Source organism: Oncorhynchus tshawytscha, linkage group LG07, assembly GCF_018296145.1.
Source record: "Oncorhynchus tshawytscha isolate Ot180627B linkage group LG07, Otsh_v2.0, whole genome shotgun sequence".
Classification (NCBI taxonomy): domain Eukaryota; kingdom Metazoa; phylum Chordata; class Actinopteri; order Salmoniformes; family Salmonidae; genus Oncorhynchus; species Oncorhynchus tshawytscha.
The window spans coordinates 19,534,309-19,554,905 of record NC_056435.1 but is presented as its reverse complement, the minus strand read 5'-3'; the positions used below and the strand labels follow the sequence as shown (position 1 = coordinate 19,554,905).

Here is a 20,597-nt window from a genome sequence, read left to right as displayed (position 1 = left end):
CTTTCACCTGGATTCACCTGGTCAGTCTATGTTATGGAAAAAGGAGGTGTTCCTGTTTTGTACACTCAGTGTGCATGTATCATGAGGCAAATCGGTCTAAAAAACAGAGATTTGCCCCTCTTTTCAATGCTTTGCATCAATATATTTTATTTAAGGAAATAAAAAAAGGCCTCTCCACATGTTTTCCGGCAGCCCCACCTCCAGCACCCCTACTTCCTGTGGCTATGTCTGCACTTAGCAGCTGAGGGATGTGTTGATTACAACTGTTACACTATGGTACGTGTGATGCATTTTTTTATTATTATTTGAGGAAGGGTTTCAGTCGTATAGCCATTTGCAACGATTATATTCACTGTCCCTACTCTCATAAATGTTTTAATAGAACACCCACATACTTCCAGGCAGAAAGACAGAATGTGGTATCAGAAAAACAACTAATTATTGAACATTTTAAGTACAATTGCATAGCAGGAGCTATAATCCTTACCGTTATTCATTTTTAATAAAGGTTCTTACACAGGGACAGATACTTGTATTTCTGATTTAAAAAAGCTTTGGATTTGTCTGTAGTGCTTAATATATTGATTTGTTTTATTCATATATATTTTTTATTTATAAGCCCTGTTCCCAAACAAAACGATTGTATAACCTATAGACCCAGATTACAACATTGACCCCCCATGAGATATAAATTCATTTGAAAAAGGTGTTTATGTTCAATAAAAAGGAACAGAATTACAAAAGGCTTTCAAAGAAAATGGATTGTACAGACAATCTGATTGGACATTTAATTAGTCTTCAGGATAAATATAGGAGTATTACTTTTTTGCTCTTTATCTTAGTCTCAGATTGCACTCAAAACTTATTCTCAATGACATTCATCTCTATTTGGGTGAGTCTTTGACAATGCCCAAAAAACTATACCAAGCTATGATTGTAATTCTTCCAAAATGAATCAATGTAACGTATCTGTCATAGAGGAAATTTGACTGCCCTTGCTGCTTATGAAGAGCTTAGTTTCATATCAACTTAATCTTTGCGTCTTAATTGTTGGCAGACATCAAATTCAATCAGCCTATGTCAAATCTTATATAACATTTCCAGGATGTAAGACATACATTTTAAAGAGATTAGAGATTGGGATATACTGTATATTTTGGTTAGGTTACAGTATTACCGCCACACTGGTAGTCACGACTCATGACTGCAGTCAAATTCCACGTGACTGTTTAGTCACGGTAATTAGACTTCTCCAAGCTCTGATGCTACTTATGGTCATTAGTAGCCTACCAAACTGGCTAACTGCCTGGTACTCAGCACTCTATTGTCCCTCTAATCATACTGACATCAATGCAAATGTGATCGAAAATCAAATCAAAGACTTCATGAGAACCCATGAGCTCATGTTGAGCAACATTTCTATAGGCTATGCAATTGCGTGAGAAAACATAGTTTTGATGGCCTCTATTAAAAAGAGGGTCCCATCCCATCAGCTTTCTATAGGCTAGGCCTACTATATTTATTTCTAAACATTCCTAATATTAAGCACATTGCTTCACTTTACAACAGGAGTATAGCCTATCTGGTTGGCATGAAAATGAACTACGGGAAAAGAGTCCTCCATTCAATCTTTAAGTGCATAGATGACATGAACAGTATTTATCCCTCTGCCCCTGTTCCAAGAAAGGTGCATGATAGTTGTCAAATCTAAATCAAAAACAAAATTCACACATATATTATTTAGTATACACTACCGTTCAAACGTTTGGGGTCACTTATAAATGTCCTTGTTTTTGAAAGAAAAGCACATTTTTTGTCCTTAAAATAACATCAAATCGATCAGAAATACAGCGTAGACATGGTTAATGTTGTAAATGACTATTGTAGCTGAAAACTGCATATTTGTTTATGGAATATCTACATATATCTGCATGCAGAGGGCCATTATCAGCAACCATCACTCCTGTGTTCCAATGTCACATTGTGTTAGCTAATCCAAGGTTATCATTTTAAAAGGCTAATTGATCATTAGAAAACCCTTTTGCAATTAGGTTAGCACAGCTGAAAACGGTTGTGCTTTCTTTACACTAGTTGAGTGTCTGGAGCATCAGCATTTGTGGGTTTGATTACAGACTCAAAATGGCCAGAAACAAAGACATTTCTTTTGAAACTCATCCGTCTATTCCTGTTCTGAGAAATGAAGGCTATTCCATGCGAGAAATTGCCAAGAAACTGAAGATCTCATACAGCGCTGTGTACTACTCCCTTCACAGAACAGCTCAAACTGTCTCTAACCAGAATAGAAAGAAGAGTGGGAGGGCCCGGTGCACAACTGAGCAAGAGGACAAGTACATTAGAGTGTCTAGTTTGAGAAACAGACACCTCACAAGTCCACAACTGGCAGCAATGTCAACAGTGAAGAGGTGAGTCCGGGATGCTGGCCTTCTAGGCAGAGTTGCAAAGAAAAAGCCATATCTCAGACTGGCCAATAAAAATAAAAGATTAAGATGGGCAAAATAACACAGACACGGGACAGAGGAACTCTGCCTATAGAAGGCCAGCACCCCGGAGTTGCCTCTTCACTGTTGACGATGAGACTGAACCCTTTTGAATCTTTTGAAGAAATATATTTCTATTTTAGTGTTTTACATTTGATTTTATTCAGCTATGTTCAATTGTATTATTCATACTATATAATAATGTACATTCGAAGCAAATCCTGTCTGCTAAATTAACTAATGTAGCGTCTGCTAAATTTACTAGTGTAGCCCACAGCCTTAAGGCATAGGCAGATCAGGGCCAAACATAAGGACAACTCAGAGTATGTCATTCTGTTCTTCTGAAATACACATTTTCTTCATATCATGTTTCTTTAGACCTGTCTAAAATAAATAAGGAATTTATTGTAATGGTGTAGGCTATATTAAATAGATTTATTAGACTTTTTAAAAATGTAGTTTTTCCAAAGGTCTGCGTCAGTGGCTTGTAGGCTATGCGTGGAAGCCAGGAGATGCTAAATGTGTTTATGTTAATTAACGGTCAATTACCGTGAGACCAACAGCCCTAATTGTGGTATATAATATTATAAAGGGTGAAAGGTTATAGACCTACTACAGTCAGTGTCCATATTTCAGATATTATTCTATTTAACCCATCTGAACAATACAGTTCCCTTGTGACTGTCGAAATTGTATAGTGCCAAACACTACGCTACTGTTCTGACCCTGCTACCTTCTCTTTATTTTCAACTCTCCATTTTGCAGCTTTCCTCTTGTTGAAATATACTCCAACATTGTCCTTTTCACCTCAGTGGATTGACGTAAACGTTTTCTGCACAACTTCCCAATTGCATTTGGCAATTGTGTGTATTTGGGGCTTGTAGAGGTAGGCTCTAAAGCTTAGACTTGACAAAAGAATGAAAGAAAAATCTCAACATAGCCACTTTAGACAATAATTGCACAATAATTATACATGTATACATTTTTTTACATGTTGTTTTCTCTTTATTCAACCTGCCCAGCACCCTTGATCCACACAATATTTCATGACCCTAAACCTGATCGCCCTGTGGATATAACTGTGGGGACTGTGGATTATGAGTCAACCTGCGCATCAGTAGCGTACAGTACATTTTAACTCAGCAAAAAAAGAAACATCCCGTTTTCAGGACCCTGTCCTTCAAAGATAATTAGTAAAAATCCAAATAACTTCACAGATGTTCAATGTAAAGGGTTTAAGCACTGTTTCCCATGCTTGTTCAATGAACCATGAACAATTAATTAAACATGCACCTGTCAAACGGTCATTAAGACACTAACAGTTTACACTAACAGACGGTGGGCAATGAAGGTCACAGTTATGAAAACTTAGGACAATAAAGAGGCCTTTCTACTGACTCTGAATAACACCAAAATAAAGATGCCCAGGGTCCCTGCTCATCTGCATGAACGTACCTTAAGCATACTGCAAGAAGGCATGAGAACTGCATATGTGGCCAGGGCAATAAATTGCTATGTACTGTGAGACGCCTAAGACAGCGCTACAGGGAGACAGAATGGACAGCTGACCGTCCTCGCAGTGGCAGACCACGTGTAAAAACACCTGCACAGGATTGGTACATCCGAACATCACACCAGCGGGACAGGTACAGGATGGCAACAACAACGGCCCGATTTACACCGGGAATGCACAATCCCTCCATCAGTGCTCAGACTGTCCGCAATAGACTGAGAGAGGCTGGACTGAGTGCTTGTAGGCCTGTAGTAAGGCAGGTCCTCACCAGACATCACCGGCAACAACGTCGCCTATAAGCACAAAGCCACCGCCGCTGGACCAGACAGGACTGGAAAAAGTGCTCTTCACTGACAAGTTGCGGTTTTGTCTCACCAGGGGTGATGGTCGGATTCACGTTTATCGTGGAAGGAATTAGCTTTACACCAAGGCCTGTACTCTGGAGCAGAATCGATTTGGAGGTGGAGGGTCCATCATGGTCTGATGTGTTGTGTCACAGCATCATCGGACTGAGCTTGTTGTCATTGCAGGCAATCTCATCGATGTGCGTTACAGGGAAGACATCCTCCTCCCTCATGTGGTACCCTTCCTGCAGGCATGACATGACCCTCCAGCATGACAATGCCACCAGCCATACTTTTCGTTCTGTGTGTGATTTCTTGCAAGACAGGAATGTCAGTGTTCTGCCATGGCCAGCAAAGAGCCCGGATCTCAATCCCATTGAGCACATCTGGGAACTGTTGGTTTGGAGGGTGAGGGCTAGGGCTAGGGCCATTACCCCCAGAAATGTCTGGGAACTTGCAGGTTCCTTGGTTGAAGAGTGGGGTAACATCTCACAGCAAGAACTGGCAAATCTGGTGCAGTCAATGACCTTTGCAGCAGAGGTATCTCTGGGTCTTCCAATCCTGTGGTGGTCCTCATGAAAGCCAATTTCATCATAGCGCTTGGTTTTTGAGACAGGCACTTGAAGAAACTTTCAAAGTTCTTGAAATTTTCTGGATTGACTGACCTTCATGTCTTAAAGTAATGATGGACTGTCGTATATCTTTGTTATTTGAGTTGTTCTTGACATGATATGGCCTTGGTCTTTTACCAAATAGGGCTATCTTCTGTATACCAACCCTACCTTGTCACAACAAAAGTGATTGGATCAAATGCATTTAGAAGGAAAGATATTCCACAAATGAACTTTTAACAAGGCACACCTGTTGATTGAAATACATTCCAGGGGACTACGTCATGAAACTGGTTGAGAGAATGCCATGCGTATCCAATACTGTCATCAAGGGAATGGGTGGCTACTTTGAATAATACCAAATATAAAATATATTTTGATTTGTTTAACACTATTTTGGATACTACATTATTCCATATGTGTAATTTCATAGTTTTGATGTCTTTACTATTATTCTACAATGTAGAAAAAAAACTTGAATGAGTAGGTTTGTCCAAATTTGACTGGTACTGTACATGCTCATGCATACACATATGAGCATCCCCCAATTCCCCCTGTACCATCATCACAATCACACATACGCATTACATACATGCACACATTAACCACACACTTGGAATTCAACATATTGGCGTGCTGTGTGTGTGTCTGTGAGACGTGCTGTGAAAGGAAATGTGAAACATGCTTTGTCAGGCCTCAGCTCTCTCTGAAGAGCTTTCCCTTACCCTCTTCATTACCACACGCACACGTGTACAGACACACACACAAACACAGCCTTTATTACCAAGCTGTACCAGTGGGGTTTATCCTCAGGCCTGTCATTATAAGCCCCATAGAGAGAGAGGGGAGAGCAGAAGGGAAGGTGAAAGTAGAAATAGAGGCCTTTCAGCATGTGAAGAGCCTTTCTGATTAACTTGGGCCCAGTTTGAGTGGCCGATCAGTGTTGACTGGTGCGTCAGTGTTTAAAAAAAAAAGCCTATGTTGTTTATATGGTGCCTTAAATTCCTTAACGTTCCATGTTAAGAAGAAAAAGCAAGGATTAGCTGTTCTCAACGGGCCTCCCTGGTCGAGTCCTTGAAGACACTTGGCTTATTCTCTTTCTTGCATTATAAGGATATTTGACATGGCTTTTGATAGTCTTGAAGTTCTTGACAAGGCCCACAAGCACATCTTGAGTGCTAGGTTAGACATAAAAAACAAGATGTCATTGGTGAAAAGACTCCATGCTGTGTGAGTAGCTTTATTTCATGTTTCTTTCACTACAACAGCACATTGTCCCCTTGTCCTCATCACAATTTGATGAGAACTGCAGTATGTTAACTCATTTTTAGTTTAAAATATCCCTGTCCCTTCCCCGGTACAAAAGGTTGTTTTTAAAGCTTGAGTCTTTTGAATCAAAAAGCTGAAGTTGGCAAGGAAGTAAAGGAAAGTCATATATCCTGCTGGTAAATCAAATACCCATCTCTTAATAGTGTGAGGACATAAGCCAGGAGACACATTAGATCCTGCCTCATAAATATTCAGTCAGTTAACAGAGGAGGGAAGGTGTTTTAAAGAGTGATCAATCCAGGAGAGGCTGCGTCCCCCAGATCATCAGAGCGTTCCTCCATGTCTTCCTCACTACTCCCTGAAGGGAGATGAGTGACCTGTGTGAGAGTGAAGAAAGTGTGTCCGTGTATGTGCGAGCGTGCACGTGTCTGTGTGTGCATGTGTGGCAGGACAGCCCCTCCGTGGCAGTAGCATCGGCGACTTAGGAGAGAAAGAACTGTTGGAGATAAATGTTATATTGCAGAGTCCTCCTCTCAGATCATGGAGAGCGGAGAGATTAATGCTGGCCCAGGAGACCAGCCTTGGAGGTCGAGCAAAGCCATCTTCTCCTTGCCCAGAAATAATGCAAACAAATTAACATGCATTTGGGCTCGGCATGAATTCTAGGCCAGACAACGGTCCACTGCCCATCATCTATGAAAAGCTTATGAAGGGCAATGGTAATAGAAAGCACTAAAGCATGGCAGTCTAAAGAGAGAGCCATATAAATCATTAAATGTGATTGAACTCTAAGAAACGCAGAAACTTAAAAGCTACGAGATCTTTTAAAAAGGCCCTTTTTTTTCATCAGAAGATTAAAAATGATCCAATGTCAATTTGAATGTTTTCCAAAACTTCTTCATGGATGGGATTTACCTAACAAAACAGCAAATCCGGATATTGGAGAGTGTCCATTTGATCCTCCAGGAGGGGGAAACATGTGTAGGTGGGTATTTTCGGGGCAACCAGCCAAGGACAGAGAGAGACTGCAGGATGAGTAAGATGAACTCTTGCCACCACAGCTCTCATAAGCACACTATCACCTTCATCTTCCAACGCACAGGGGGGAGATTTATCGCAACGTGAGGGGAAAGACAATAAGAATAAATCCTGTTTGGTTGACAGTCAAGCGGAGGTCTATAGTTTATAGATCATTCACACTCAGTGCAAAATGGATTAAAGGCATCTTCAGTCCACCTCCTAACGAGTCGAACACACCTCGCCACCGCGGGTGTTAGGGCGGGGTGGAAGAATGTGTGCCAGTCGGCGGGATGACACATGAGATGAAGCGACATGCTGGGAGCCAAAGATGTCACGCCCCTCATCGTCACCATCTGTACTTTACTTTACTATTTATATGTTTGACAACTTTTAGGTAATGAAAATAATGTAATTTTTAATCAATACATTGTCGCTGACAGCCAAAAGTAGTCATTACATTTTGAATGCTCAGCAGGACAGGAAACTGGTCCAATTATATTGTTTATAAATATTTTTGAAATTACATTTACTTTTAAAACTTAAGTGCATTTAAAACCAAATACTTTTAGATGACTTTTACCCAAGTAATATTTTACAGGGTGACTTTCACTTTTACTTGAGTCATTTTCTATTAACGTAACTTTACTTTTACTCAAGTATGAAAATGTGGTACTTACTGAACAACTGCCTGGCGGAGAGTAGTAATGGGTCTTGAATTTGACCTGAATGTAATAAGATAACAGTACATCCACTGTAATGGTCATACACCCAGGTGTTGGAGGATGTAGACGTGAATAGCAATGTGTGCTTTGTGTTTCCCCCTCGGCCCTGGTGTGCCACGACAAAGCCCACTCAAGCGCTGCAGGCTGCCAACACTCAAATCAGCCAGGCAGACAAGCGAGCGGGCCCCTGAGCATTTATGAGGCCCTTCTCCTCTCTACACCCCCCATCCCGACACAAGATCTTCCTGACAGGTAAACACGGCGGCCGACACTTCAGAAAACATATGTTTCTTTCTGCTGCACTTCACACAGCCAAGCTAGCCCAGTACACAGAGGAGTTACAGTACAGAGCTATTGAGCCGCGGCCAGCAGCACCTTTGTTCCACATCACCTCCACTCTGCCCCCGCTGTCTCCCCTCCCTCCCTCCTTCCTCACCCTTCCCTCTTCATCCTCTCTCTCTCCCTCCTGGTTGACTCTGATATGATGAAAACAGGCAGCCTCTTCCACATCGATCTGGGCCCAGGTAGACACACACACACACACACACACACACACACACACACACACACACACACACACATTCACATACACACACACAGACTTGTGCACAAACGCAAATGCCCAAGCAGCGTAATTTGTCTATTGGTTCTGACTCATCTTCGTGCACTTGGACATCACGAACAGTGTCCGATCTTCAGCTCACATGAAACACACCACAATCGTGTGGTAGTTCGAACATGTCAAGCGGGGTTTGTTCTGATTCATGTAACTTAGGCTGAGGACCAACACCTTCTAGATGAAACACATTAACAGAGCCTGAACCGAGTAGAGATGCAGCACTGCGTAGCTTACTGTACAGAAAGATCTACCCCCTTGTCAACACTGTTCTCAAGTTAGCTTCTACAGCCCAATCCGAAGTGACTGGGCAATCTGTAACTGGTCCGAGAGCAGTCGGCTCACAACCCAAGAAAGGTCCTCTTCTTGTTTTTTAGCCTGTTTGGGGATGTATTACAAACTCCTCTTCATGCGGACCGTATCGATTTCTGCGCGTTCCGTTCAGCCTCCATTCCGGCTCCATTCAGAGCTGACATCTTCTACAGTTTCCTCCAGGGGGGCTCTGTTCATTGCCTTTGCTTTTGACAGTGATAATGTGTGGTGCAGTGTCTTCTCCACACATGCCTGATGAATGTCACAGTGAATGCCACCGCCCGTAGCTGTACATTAGCGAGAAAGCACTTTTTACATGGGACTGGATTAGCATAATGCAAGCGGGTGTGGCTGGCAGTCTCGCAGATCAGATAGTGTCTGTCAGCTGGAATTGGGAGCATTTCATCAGGCAAGAAGTGCTGTGGAAGCCCGCTGAGAGGGAGTGGGGCTTCTGAGACAGGGTGCCCAGGAGTGTGTGTGAGGGGGCTGGGGGGGGGGTGGCGGTGTGGTGGATACCTGCAGAGCCGGTGGCATGGAACCACTATAGCACATCATTTTCACCTAGCTAAATTGTTTACTGGTAAAGAGAGCGATGGTGGCTGCCAAAGGACCACAGAAAGACACGCGCACACAAATGTGAGCACATAAACACAGACGCATACACACACACACACAGAGGCACTTAGAGTAGCGCAAACTACCTTGAACACACATAGTCACAGCACCAACATACAAAAAGACAAAGGCCGAAGATTGGAGACAGACATTCATTGGCAGATTCACACACAGATACACTCCCAGACATATTCACCCTGCATAAACTTCAAAAGGTTTGAGAAGGCAGCAACTGTCCCACTGGACACAGACGTCAGTTCAACATCAAATTTTGATTTACATTTGGTTGAGTTGTCAACTAATGGGATTTCAACATAGAATCAACCCAAGAATATCACCCTGTCATTGAATAAAGAATAAACATGTAAAAAAAAAAAAAATCCCTTACATTGATGAGTTTTTGCAAATCAAACATCACGCCCTGATCTGTTTCACCCGTTCTTGTGATTGTCTCCACCCCCTCCAGGTGTCTCTTATTTTCCCTAGTGTATTTATCCCTGTGTTTCCTGTCTCTCTGTGCCAGTTCGTCTTGTATGTTTTCAAGTCAACCAGCGTGTTTTTCCCATGCTCCTGTTCTCCATTCTCTTTTTCTAGTCTTCCCGGTTTTGACCCTTGCCTGTTTTTTCTGGACTCCGTACCGGCCTCCCTGACCCTTCTGTCTGCCCTGACATCCAGCCTGTCTGCCACGCTTTACCTCTTGGACTCAGAATCTGGTTTTGACCTTTTGCCTGTCCACGGCCATTCCCTTCCCTACTCCTTTTGGATGAAATAAACAACAAAGACTCTAACCATCTGCCTCCTTTGTCTGCATCTGGGTCTCGCCTTCTGCCCTTATATCCAATCAGTTTTCCAGACGGAGAACAAGAATGAGATTTGAGTAAAGCAGTGGGTAATGAGAGGGAAAGAACAGGGGGAAATAGATAAGAGAGAGAGATTAAGAAATACAGACTCAATGGAGAGAGAGAGAATTCAAAGCAAAGTAGAGAAAGAGAATAAGAGAAAGAGAGAGAAGGCTTATAGAAATACAGAGAAGAAAACTGCCAGAAAGTATAGAGACTAAATTGGAGAGAGAAGTCAACAGAAAAAGAAGAAAGAGCGAAAGAACAGGAGAAAGAGAAAGGTGCAGAGAGAAAGAGAAAGAAAAGGGAAAAAGAGAGAGGGGACACTAACAGTGCTTCATTTTCTCCAGATCATTGGTGCTTCCCCACTGTGTTGGCGCTGCCACACGCAGCTCCTTCATCATGTCTCTCACCTGGAGAACAGAGACTTCCCACGGCTGCTCATCTGCTCACCTCAATTACCATTCCCCATCAGAGCCCCACAGGAGCCATTGCACGCACACACACATGCACAAGCAAACAGTCACATACAGACACAGTTGCACACACACAGTCTCTCTCACACACACACACACACGGGGTTGATCTGATTAGCAGTCACTTTATTAAATGAAGTGTGTCTTTCTTCTGCATGCTGCATACGCTACCCACTGGGCCAATAATTACAACAACAACGTCTCCCACCTACCCTATGCGTCCTGGTCAAAAGTAGTGCACTATAAAGCAAAAAGGGTGCCATTTGGGATGCAAACGGAGTGTCTCGGATGAATCAGGAAGTGTGAACTTCAGAAGCAGAAGGTGGGGTGGACCTTATGGAGGCAGGTGGTGCACAGTGAAGTCATTGATTCACTGTTGCAAGGAAAAATCTATTTGGTTCTCGTTTTCCACGTTTTGGAAAAAAGTGACTGTTCTCACTTGTGATGAATTCGATAACCTTCACTTAGATAATGGAATATAGCTCCCATCATCAAAGAGGAAATAGCTGGTAATAGGAGCCCAATGTATACAGCACTGAAAGATGAGCAGTAGAAATCCACACACTATCCCTCAAACTAGAAGTAAAGCCTATCTACAGATTGTTAATTATTCTCTAGTTAGAAGTAACCCAGGAAGACCAGCGGTCGCTAAAGCGTCAACTAAAGGGGACCTAAATAAAGACGACCACATGAACATAATAGAACACAGACAGAAACACAACACCGACAAAGAAACCACATTGTTCCACTCACCAGCACACTTGGTCCGGGTGATGAGTGGAGGTCCCGGGGGCCCCGTACCTCCCTCGCCTGGCCGGGTCAGCAGAACCTTGATCTCGTACTCCACGTCGGGGTCCAAATGCCAAAGCTTGTAGGTGGGGGCATCCACGATGTGGGTCTCGGCCCAGTTGCCCGTGGTGGTGCGGTACTCCACCTCCTTCAGGATGATAGGTCCGTCCCCGATGATGGAGTTGGCGTTGGGCTTGATCCACAGGTAGGTGGCCCCCACCGCCAAGAGCTCCGGAGGGGCAATGGGCGTGGGGGGAGCTGAGGGGGCAGAGAGAGAGAGGACAATGGAGATTAGAATATAGGCCTAGGTCAGTGGTTCCCAAATGTATGTGGATAAATGATTGAGGTCACTGCAATTTCCTGATGTCAATTTGGGATTGTGTGTGAGAACATTTTGGGAACCCCTGTGATAGATAATGGTGGTTTTAAGGGAGTATGAATTGGCAGCATGATATGGACAGTTATGAATGAGTGCCATGGAGCATATAAACTGTGTCATAACAATGTATGTAAACTGGTTATTATCAAACACTTTCACAAAGTGAAATCAAAACCAAACTTGAGTGGTACCCTTTTGCCAGAGGTAAATTGTATCCAAACTAAACTGAATGCCTGCGAGAGCATTGCATCTAATGAGGTGAAGTGCCCCACTCTTTCCCATATTCCCCTTCGCTGCATACTACCCTGCTCTCCACTCAACCAGCACAGCCCTGATACCCTGTGACATTATCCACAAGAGACAGCATAGGGCTTCCAGTGCATTGAACGTTTCCGTATCTCTCCTTCCTTCCTCTCGACAGGGGGTTACGGGATAAGAGAGACAGACAGTGAGAAAGATAAAAGAGAGAGAGAGACAGAGAGAGAGAGAGGGAGAGTGGGAGGCTAACAAACAGAAAGACAGGGAGAGAGAGAGAGGCGGAAGAGTAGTAAAGCAGAGGAGTGGGTAGTAATCCTCGTCTGAGCATGGGAGACCACCCGTGAAGGTACCCAGCCATGCATAGCAGCAGCAGACCCAGTACCCCATTAGAGGGTGTTGCTCAGTGTGTGTTCCCATGTAATCAACTAAGCCAGATTACCAGGCCACATTTAGCTCCTCCATGGTTGGAAAGACTGCAGACTGTAAACAGAAACTGAAGAAGTTACAGATGCATTGAGGTCATACTCAGGGAGAGTTTACTCTATGACTAAAGAGAAATTAGGTAATAGTTGACTTGTATGGTGTCCATAATAAGCCAGTCTCAGAAGGAGTTGCTAAGGCTGTCCTAATATGGACACCGTAATACTGCAGGTTAAGAAAGTCCACGTAACGGATTAGAGCTAAGGCCAGGAATTTTGGCCTGACTATGTGACCCGCGGGAAAAACTGGGCCCAAGTTATAATGATGAAATGAACGTTAATACCACCGGTAGGGTGACATGGAGAGCGTTCAAACGTCCTAACTATGCTATCATCATGGGGTTTAAATCTGCTGTTCTAATCCATCATAACGTTTTTGGGAAAAGTATTTTGTCAATCTTTGCCAGTTCCTTATGGAAGAATAATGGTCTGCTCTCTAAAGCAAAGTATTGTCTCTCAAACTTTTTCGGGGGGCCATTACAATATGCATTGTGCTTGCATTCTTGGGAGTAAATGCCTCATCTATCATCGGGCTCCTATTCATCTCAGGGACATGGTATCTCGGGAAGGTGCAGGATGATCATAAAGCATTGCTTTTCCTCCCTTCCATTAATAAAGGTGCACTACTTCATTTATTTTGGTACGTGCAAAGGCCTGTGTCAGCACAACCCTATCAGCAGCATGTTCTCACCGCCACTCCTCATTGGCTGGGGCCATTTGAACTGTGCCGCGGCACCGCCCATCAGAAAGATGCACAGATGTTGGAGTCTGAGTGATTTCTGGCACAGTGCGTAATTATGAAAATCCAGGTAAGTCATCATTACAAATGGTACAGTGAACATGTGCTAACAGGGAACAGCGTTTACAGGGTTGGTGAGAGCAAAGAAGGCACATGGTGTCGTTTTGCTTTGGTTGTGCATGGCGAATGTATCTGGTGTGATAAAAGTAGCCAGATAGGTACATGAATAAAAGGCAAAAATTCCCACTTAAGAGGACAAGAGAGAGGAAAGGGCCAAGTGACTGTTGTTGTCTACCACCACTGTTGTCGGGTGTTGCATCCTTGCATCCTCTCTGGGAGGTATCCGGCCAACTGTGGCCCTTATTGAAAGCTCTCCGCTAAATGGGGTTAACTTCCATTTTTGGTTTTGATATTTTTGCAGCATGGGCAAACCAAACAATGGCTATCAGTGCGTGTTTCGGGTGCATTCAGGGGAAAAATCAGGGGAGACCAAGGTCGTGTTTGCCCTCGTCTTTATCACCTGGCACACTGCGGGGAGTTTCTGATAACATGGTCATAAACATGTCATAATAATAAAAGCTGACATAACTTGTCATAACCTGTCATAATATGGCCATAACACTGTCATGACCCATATATTTACACCTGTTGTGACATATATTGCATTATTTTAAAGCTGGTTATGACATAATAGCTTTTTCCCTGCCAAGAAGTTTCCTTTTCGTTTGAAATGTTGTCTCTTAAAACTTTTGATTTGTTGTAATGAAGAGTATATTACATAAACATACTGTTGACACGTAGGCTATGGTGTAATGGAATGTTTTGCCTTGTGTGGTAGGTTTTGTGGGTTTTGACACTTATGTAGGTGTCATAACCAGCCATAAAATAAAATAATGATGTTTTAAAATCAACAGGTCTAAATATATGTGCCATGACAGTGTTATGACCATTTGTCATACTTGTCATATTATAATATAACCATAGCCAGATAACGTGTTAAAGTGTTACTGAGTTGGTAAATTGGGGATATTCCGTAAAGCTTTAACAATCTCAAGGTATCAGATCAAGCCCCAGTTGGCACAGGAAGGAAGATAGAGGTAAAAGGGGAGGAAAACATATACCAGAAAAAGGAATTGGTAGCTGTGAGACAACAATGACCTAAATCTGTTTTTCCCCTTGTACTTGCAAAAAAAAAGAAGAGAGTGATCGAGAAAATTGAGGAGATGCACGCTGAAACGTCATTAGACAAGACTACCAGCTTCCCAGTATCATTATCACCACAAGCCTATTTTCAGCTCTCTGAATTCTGCGGAGGCACACCGATAGACCCCACTGCTTTCATGTGCAGCACACTGAAGGGAGCGCCTCGCCACCCAGGAGTGGGCCCTCAGAGTGCTCTGCTGATTAAATCAATTTATTTTATGTTTTTTCCAGGGACTGTCTCCCTCCATCTTTAATGAGAGCTGATAACAGCTTGAGGATCTTAGAAGGGGTAATTTAAGGTAGTGGAACAACACGCCACCAGGAATTGTACTATCTCTGGTATATCTCTCTAATAGCAGCATGTTCTGAATTGGTATCATAGCATACCTTAGCCCCACTTTTTGAATGTGCTGGAATCAGCATTAGATAGGCTATGCATTGTTATTTATATCGGTAGTGCTATGATTTGACCTTTGTGGAGGAAACATGGAGTCTTATCTGCATTATAGGTTGATTGAATATGTATTTGGGGGAACGGATTGTATTGTATTCAGTATATGCGCCCCTCGGCTAATGCCTTTGTTGCCTGTGATGTTACTTTCCAGTGCATGCCCACAAAGAATGCTTTAATCAAAAGGCAAGGCAACACAAAGGCCAGGGAGAAAATATATCTGAGTGAGGTTATACAATGATATAGTGAAAGAGAGGTAGAGAAAGTAGAGAAAAAAGCATCCACTTGTATTCAAAAGGAGTGAGGTCCAGGTAGAGAGGCAATGAAATGCGTATCCCAGGGGGGATGACTCCCCCACAGGAACTATCGGAATGAATCCTCCATTCCTACTGCTCAAAGGAAACACACCGCTGTGAACACCTGACCTGCAATCCCACAAACACACACGTGCTTGCACACATGTGCACGCACACATTCACATGAAAAAATACTACAGTTTACTATAGAATACAACAGTACTTACTATAGCATTCTGTAGTAAACTGTAGCATACTGTATAATACTATACTGCACACTGTAGTATCCCTTGATCATGTTTAGTATTTACTATAACATTTTGTTGTATACTGTAGAATACTACAGTAATGTCTGCATAAACGCTGCAGTTCGCAAAAACACTACAGTTTTTAACTTTAGTAATATCCACTCTCTTTACCTCTCTCAGAGGTTATTGTATAACCTCACTCAGATATATTTCCCCCCCTGGCCTTCGTGTTGCCTTGCCTTTTGATTAAAGCAAGGGCTTGTCAGTAGCATTTCACAGTAAGGTATACACTTGTTGTATTCAGCGCATGTGACAAATAAAGTTTGATTTGATTATTTAATTTACATATACCCTGCCTATTCCCCTCCCCATATCTCAATTTGTAAGGGAGGAATCTGCATGCCAAATACACGCTGTGTGCATTATTGTGTTCCCTACAGGTTATAGAAAACAAGAGAGGATCTGTTCAGATCCCAGTCCTACCCACCCACAGTTTATGGAAAATGTGTAGTTTTCCTCAAGGAGAAAGCCACCGCTTCTATGTCAAAGATAATCAAACAAAAGAACTACAGTAAATACTACAGTAATGTCTGCAAAAATACTACAGTAAATACAAAAGTATACTACAGTCTGTAAAAACACTAGAGTAAATACTACAGTCCGCAAAAATACTAAAGTAAATACTACCAGTGGGGAACCATCAGTACCTTCTAGGCCAGAAAAGGCCTAAGGATTTATAAAACATATATTTCTGTAATTAAATGTATATTTAATAGCTATATAATCTGTACAATAATTGTAATAATTTTCAGATTTCATGTCTTAATTTTGTGTTGGAAAGAAAAGGGTTAATACTGGGCAGAAAAATCTAGCTTGCTCAGCCAGCCAATGGCTAGGCCTTAAGAAGCTGGGCAGAATGTTATGGTTTTCTTCTGGTGAAAGAGAGGAGGACCAAAATGCAGCGTGGTTATCTTTAATGAAAGATAAAAAATTAACAATATACAAAACAAGAAACGTGAAAAACCGAAACAGCCCTATCTGGTGCAACAAACACAGAGACAATCACCCAGGAACAATCACCCACGAAATACCCAAAGAATATGGCTGCCTAAATATGGTTCCCAATCAGAGACAACGATAAACACCTGCCTCTGATTGAGAACCACTAGGCAACCATAGACTTTCCGAGACAACTCTACTAAACACAACCCCATAAATCTAATAAACCCCTAGACAAGACACATACATCACCCATGTCACACCCTGGCCTGACCAAAATAATAAAGAAAGCACAAAATACTAAGGCCAGGGCGTGACAGTACCCCCCCCCCCAAAGGTGCGTACTCCCGGCCGCACACCTAAACCCATAGGGGAGGGTCTGGGTGGGCGTCTATCCACAGTGGTGGCTCTGCCGCGGGACGCGGACCCCACTCCAACATAGTCTTAGTCTGCTTTCTTAGCATCCTTAGAGTGGCGACACTCGCCGCTGACCTTGGCCTACTAATCTTATACAAAGGGCCCCACTGGACTGAGGGACAGCTCGGGACTGAGGGGTAGCTCGGGACTGAGGGGTAGCTCGGGACTGAGGGGTAGCTCGGGACTGAGGGGTAGCTCAAGACTGAGGGGAAGCTCAAGACTGAGGGGAAGCTCAAGACTGAGGGGTAGCTCAAGACTGAGGGGAAGCTCAAGACTGAGAGGAAGCTCAAGACTGAGAGGAAGCTCAAGACTGAGTGGAAGCTCAGGCAGGTTGACGGCTCTGGCAGATCCTGGCTGCATGGCGGTTCTGGCAGATCCTGGCTGACTGGCGGATCCTGGCTGACTGGCAGATCCTGGCCGACTGGCGGCTCTGGCAGATCCTGGCCGACTGGCGGCTCTGGCAGATCCTGGCCGACTGGCGGCTCATGACAGACTGGCGGGACACTGGCGGGACACTCTGGCGGCTCATGACAGACAGGCGGGAGACTCTGGCGGCTCATGACAGACAGGCGGGAGATTCTGGCGGCTCATGACAGACAGGCAGGAGACTCTGGCGGCTCATGACAGACAGGCGGGAGACTCCGGCGGCGCTGGACAGGCGGGAGACTCCGGCGGCGCTGGACAGGCGGGAGACTCCGGTGGCGCTGGACAGGCGGGAGACTCCGGCGGCGCTGGACAGGCGGGAGACTCCGGCGGCGCTGGACAGGAGAGGCGCACTGTAGGCCTGGTGCGTGGTGCTGGCACTGGTAGACCTGGGCCGAGGGCACGCACCTCAGGGCGAGTGCGGGGAGCTGCCACCGGAGGGCTGATGCACGGTGGTGGTACCGGATAGACCGGACCGTGCAGGCGCACTGGAGCTCTTGAGCACCGAGCCTGCCCAACCTTACCTGGTTGAATGCTACCGGTCGCCCTGCCAGTACAGCGAGGTGGAATAGCCCGCACTGGGCTATGCAGGCGAACCGGGGACACCGTGCGCAAGGCGGGTGCCATGTAAGCCGGCCCAAGGAGACGCACTGGAGACCAGATGCGTAGAGGCGGCTTCATGGCACTTGGCTCGATGCCCACTCTCCGCCGATACGCGGAGCTGGTATGTACCGCACCGGGCTATGCACCCGCACTGGGGACACCGTGCGCTCCACAGCATAACACGGTGCCTGCCCGGTCTCTCTAGCCCCTCGGTAAGCACAGGAAGTTGGCGCAGGTCTCCTACCTGGCTTCGCCATACTCCCTGTGTGCCACCCCCACAAGAAAGTTTTGGGGGTGACTCTCGGGCTTCCATCCACGCCACCGTGCTCGTCTCTCCAACTCCATTCTCCTATAACCCTCCCCGCACTGCTCCAGCGAATCCCATGCGGGCTCCGGCACTCTCCCTGGGTCGACCGCCCACCTGTCTATTTCCTCCCAAGTCTTATAGTCCTGACTTCGCTGCTCCTGCTGCCGCTGCCTGTCACCACGCCGCTTGGTCCTGTTGTGGTGGGTGATTCTGTTATGGTTTTCTTCTGGTGAAAGAGAGGAGGACCAAAATGCAGCGTCGTTATCTTTATACAACTAAACACAATATACTAAACACAACCTCATAAATCTAATAAACCCCTAGACAAGACAAGACACATAAATCACCCATGTCACACCCTGGCCTGACCAAAATAATAAAGAAAACACAAAATACTAAGGCCAGGGCGTGACACAGATGGGCTCTGCCATTCAACTGTATTAGAGCAGAATTTTGGAGTGAGAGTGGAATAAACCAATCACCTTTTGACTTGGTGGGACCATTTAAAGAAAAGTGATGGGTCTAGGCCTTCTCGAAGAGCGCAAGAGGTAATGAATTCATAACACAGAATAACAAAGCTGATAAACAGCCAATACAGTAGGTGGCGTCAATACACTAATAGGTTGTAGTCTTCCATAACACTTTGAAGAAGAAGAAGAAGAGAGCGGAAGAGGAAATAATCAGTAGTTTTCAACGTGAATGCTAGTAACTTTAGCTAGCGTGTGTTGCAGTAGTGTGGCAATGTTAGCTAGCGTGTGTTGTAGTAGTGTGGCAATGTTAGCTAGCGTGTGTTGTAGTAGTGTGGCAATGTTAGCTAGCGTGTGTTGTAGTAGTGTGGCAATGTTAGCTAGCATGGGTTGTAGTAGTGTGGCAATGTTAGCTAGCGAGCGTGGGTTGTAGTAGTGTGGCAATGTTAGCTAACGTGTGCTGTAGTAGTGTGAAAATGGCAATGGCGGCTGCAGCAGCTGTTTCAACTTCAAGGTGAATGTTGTTGCTAATTTGTTAGCATCACCTTTTTCAAGATTAACTTTCAAACTGTTTACAAATGATCATAATCTGGTGAGTGACTGCTTTTTGTTGCAACGTTTAGCTATCTCTTTGAAAACAATGACAGTGAAACATTGTTGCATTACAACTTTAGATCAAGGATTAGTGTGATGAACATTATAAAATATATTTGCAATAGGAAATAATAGCTGGTTTGTTAATTTCATTTTGGACACGAAATGGTTATGCTTAAGTATTGTTATGATTTCATGGAGCCTACTGGAGTGAATGGGCTGCTTATTCTTTAACATAATTTGTTGCTGTGTGACTGCTGTCGCCTGTCAATCAACCGTCTCTATGTGTTTGACCACAATTTTCTCTCCTTCAGCACCATGGAGTGCACAGGTATTACAGTCACTGTCCTTTCAGCACCGTGAGCCTGTCACCTTTGATGTGACACTGTTGTTGTTGCTACTGGTGATAGTGATAGTGTTGGCTACCATAAATTGTGTAAACGGTGCAATATTTTATGCTGTGTGTCTGCCATGTTGTATCCATGCCGGTTCTGTCTCTGTGTGTGCGGCAGCCAGAAGCGTGGGCAGGCCTGTTTGATTCTGTCACGGCCTGACCATAGCTGTTTATTCTCTATGTTGGTTGGGTCGGGGTGTGATTTTAGGGTGGGTTATCTAGGGGAATTGTATTTCTATGGTGGCCTGATATGGTTCCCAATCAGATTGTCTCTGATTGGGGATGATATTTAGGTAGCCATTTTCCCATTGTGCTTTGTGGGATCTTGTCTAGATATCGTTGCCAGTGAGCATTATTATTAGCCTCACGGTTTGTTTGTTCATTTCGTTCTTTGAAGTTTTAATTTCTAAAATAAAGGATGGAAACATACCACGCTGCATCTTGGTCCAATCATTATGATGAGCGTGACAGATTCATTCATGATGTCATCAAAAGAACTAGAACTAGAATGGTTTGAATACAGAAGATCTAATGTTGGGTACATTAAGTGATGCTGTGTTTTCTGTTATTTACTTGTTTGATACAATGTATTGGAAGATTTTTGGTCCCGCTGAAGGCCTAGGTCCTATAGTCACTATTCGCCACTGAATAATACAATGTATTACAGTCTGCAAAAACACTACTGTAATTACTATAGTATAGTAATTATTGGCAGG

At 44.0% G+C, this 20,597-nt stretch overlaps 1 protein-coding gene across 1 annotated transcript in view; it reads right to left on the bottom strand.

Annotated features, from left to right (window-relative positions):
* Positions 1 to 20,597, bottom strand: part of LOC112254117 (receptor-type tyrosine-protein phosphatase T) — a 491,368-nt gene that overhangs the window by 273,273 nt on the left and 197,498 nt on the right. Inside the window, exon 7 of the mRNA XM_024426355.2 lies at positions 11,589 to 11,882. Coding sequence (XP_024282123.1) covers positions 11,589 to 11,882 — 294 coding nt within the window. The remainder of the gene's footprint in view (positions 1 to 11,588; positions 11,883 to 20,597) is intronic.